Source organism: Penaeus monodon, chromosome 21 (assembly GCF_015228065.2).
Source record: "Penaeus monodon isolate SGIC_2016 chromosome 21, NSTDA_Pmon_1, whole genome shotgun sequence".
Classification (NCBI taxonomy): Eukaryota; Metazoa; Arthropoda; class Malacostraca; order Decapoda; family Penaeidae; genus Penaeus; species Penaeus monodon.
Genome location: NC_051406.1, coordinates 31,616,871 through 31,617,373, shown reverse-complemented (window position 1 = coordinate 31,617,373; position 503 = coordinate 31,616,871). Strand labels below are relative to the sequence as shown.

General features: G+C 43.9%; 1 protein-coding gene across 1 annotated transcript in view; it reads right to left on the bottom strand.

The window, feature by feature from the left end:
• The window catches only part of LOC119586652, a 19,830-nt gene extending 19,333 nt beyond the window's left edge, over nt 1–497 (bottom strand). Inside the window, exon 1 of the mRNA XM_037935392.1 lies at nt 156–497. Within this exon, the coding sequence (XP_037791320.1) occupies nt 156–408 (253 nt within the window). The 5' untranslated portion in view covers nt 409–497. The remainder of the gene's footprint in view (nt 1–155) is intronic.
• Nucleotides 498–503: the final 6 nt, after the last annotated feature.

Here is a 503-nt window from a genome sequence, read left to right as displayed (position 1 = left end):
CAACTTACCAGGATGCATAATATCCATTTACCCTTGAAGGATGTATAATATCCATTTACCCTTGAGGGATGTATAATATCCATTTACTCTTGAAGGATGTATAATATCCATTTACCCTTGAAGGATGTAAAACAGAAGCTTCATAAACTCCTTACCTTCACTTCCCGGAGGCTGTTGCGTTGGCTGACTCCCACTCTTCAATCTCCTGGAAGGAACCCTGACCACCTCGTAGTCCTCATCCCTAAAATGCCTCCCACAGACTCGGGCAGTCCCAAAATCCACAATCTCCCTCTTGCAAAAGTCACTCCACAGCCTCTTCTCCTTTTCATTTTCCGGGAACCTTTGTAAATCGTCACGGCCTTTGCACCCTGCCACTGCACACTCCCCTGGCGCCGACGGGGGATCCATTATCAAGGAGGCAAACGCTTAACTTCTTGGAACTTATTTGACCTTTCTTTAAATCCTCTTGAGCCTAAGAATATTATAATTTTTTTTAAAGTTGA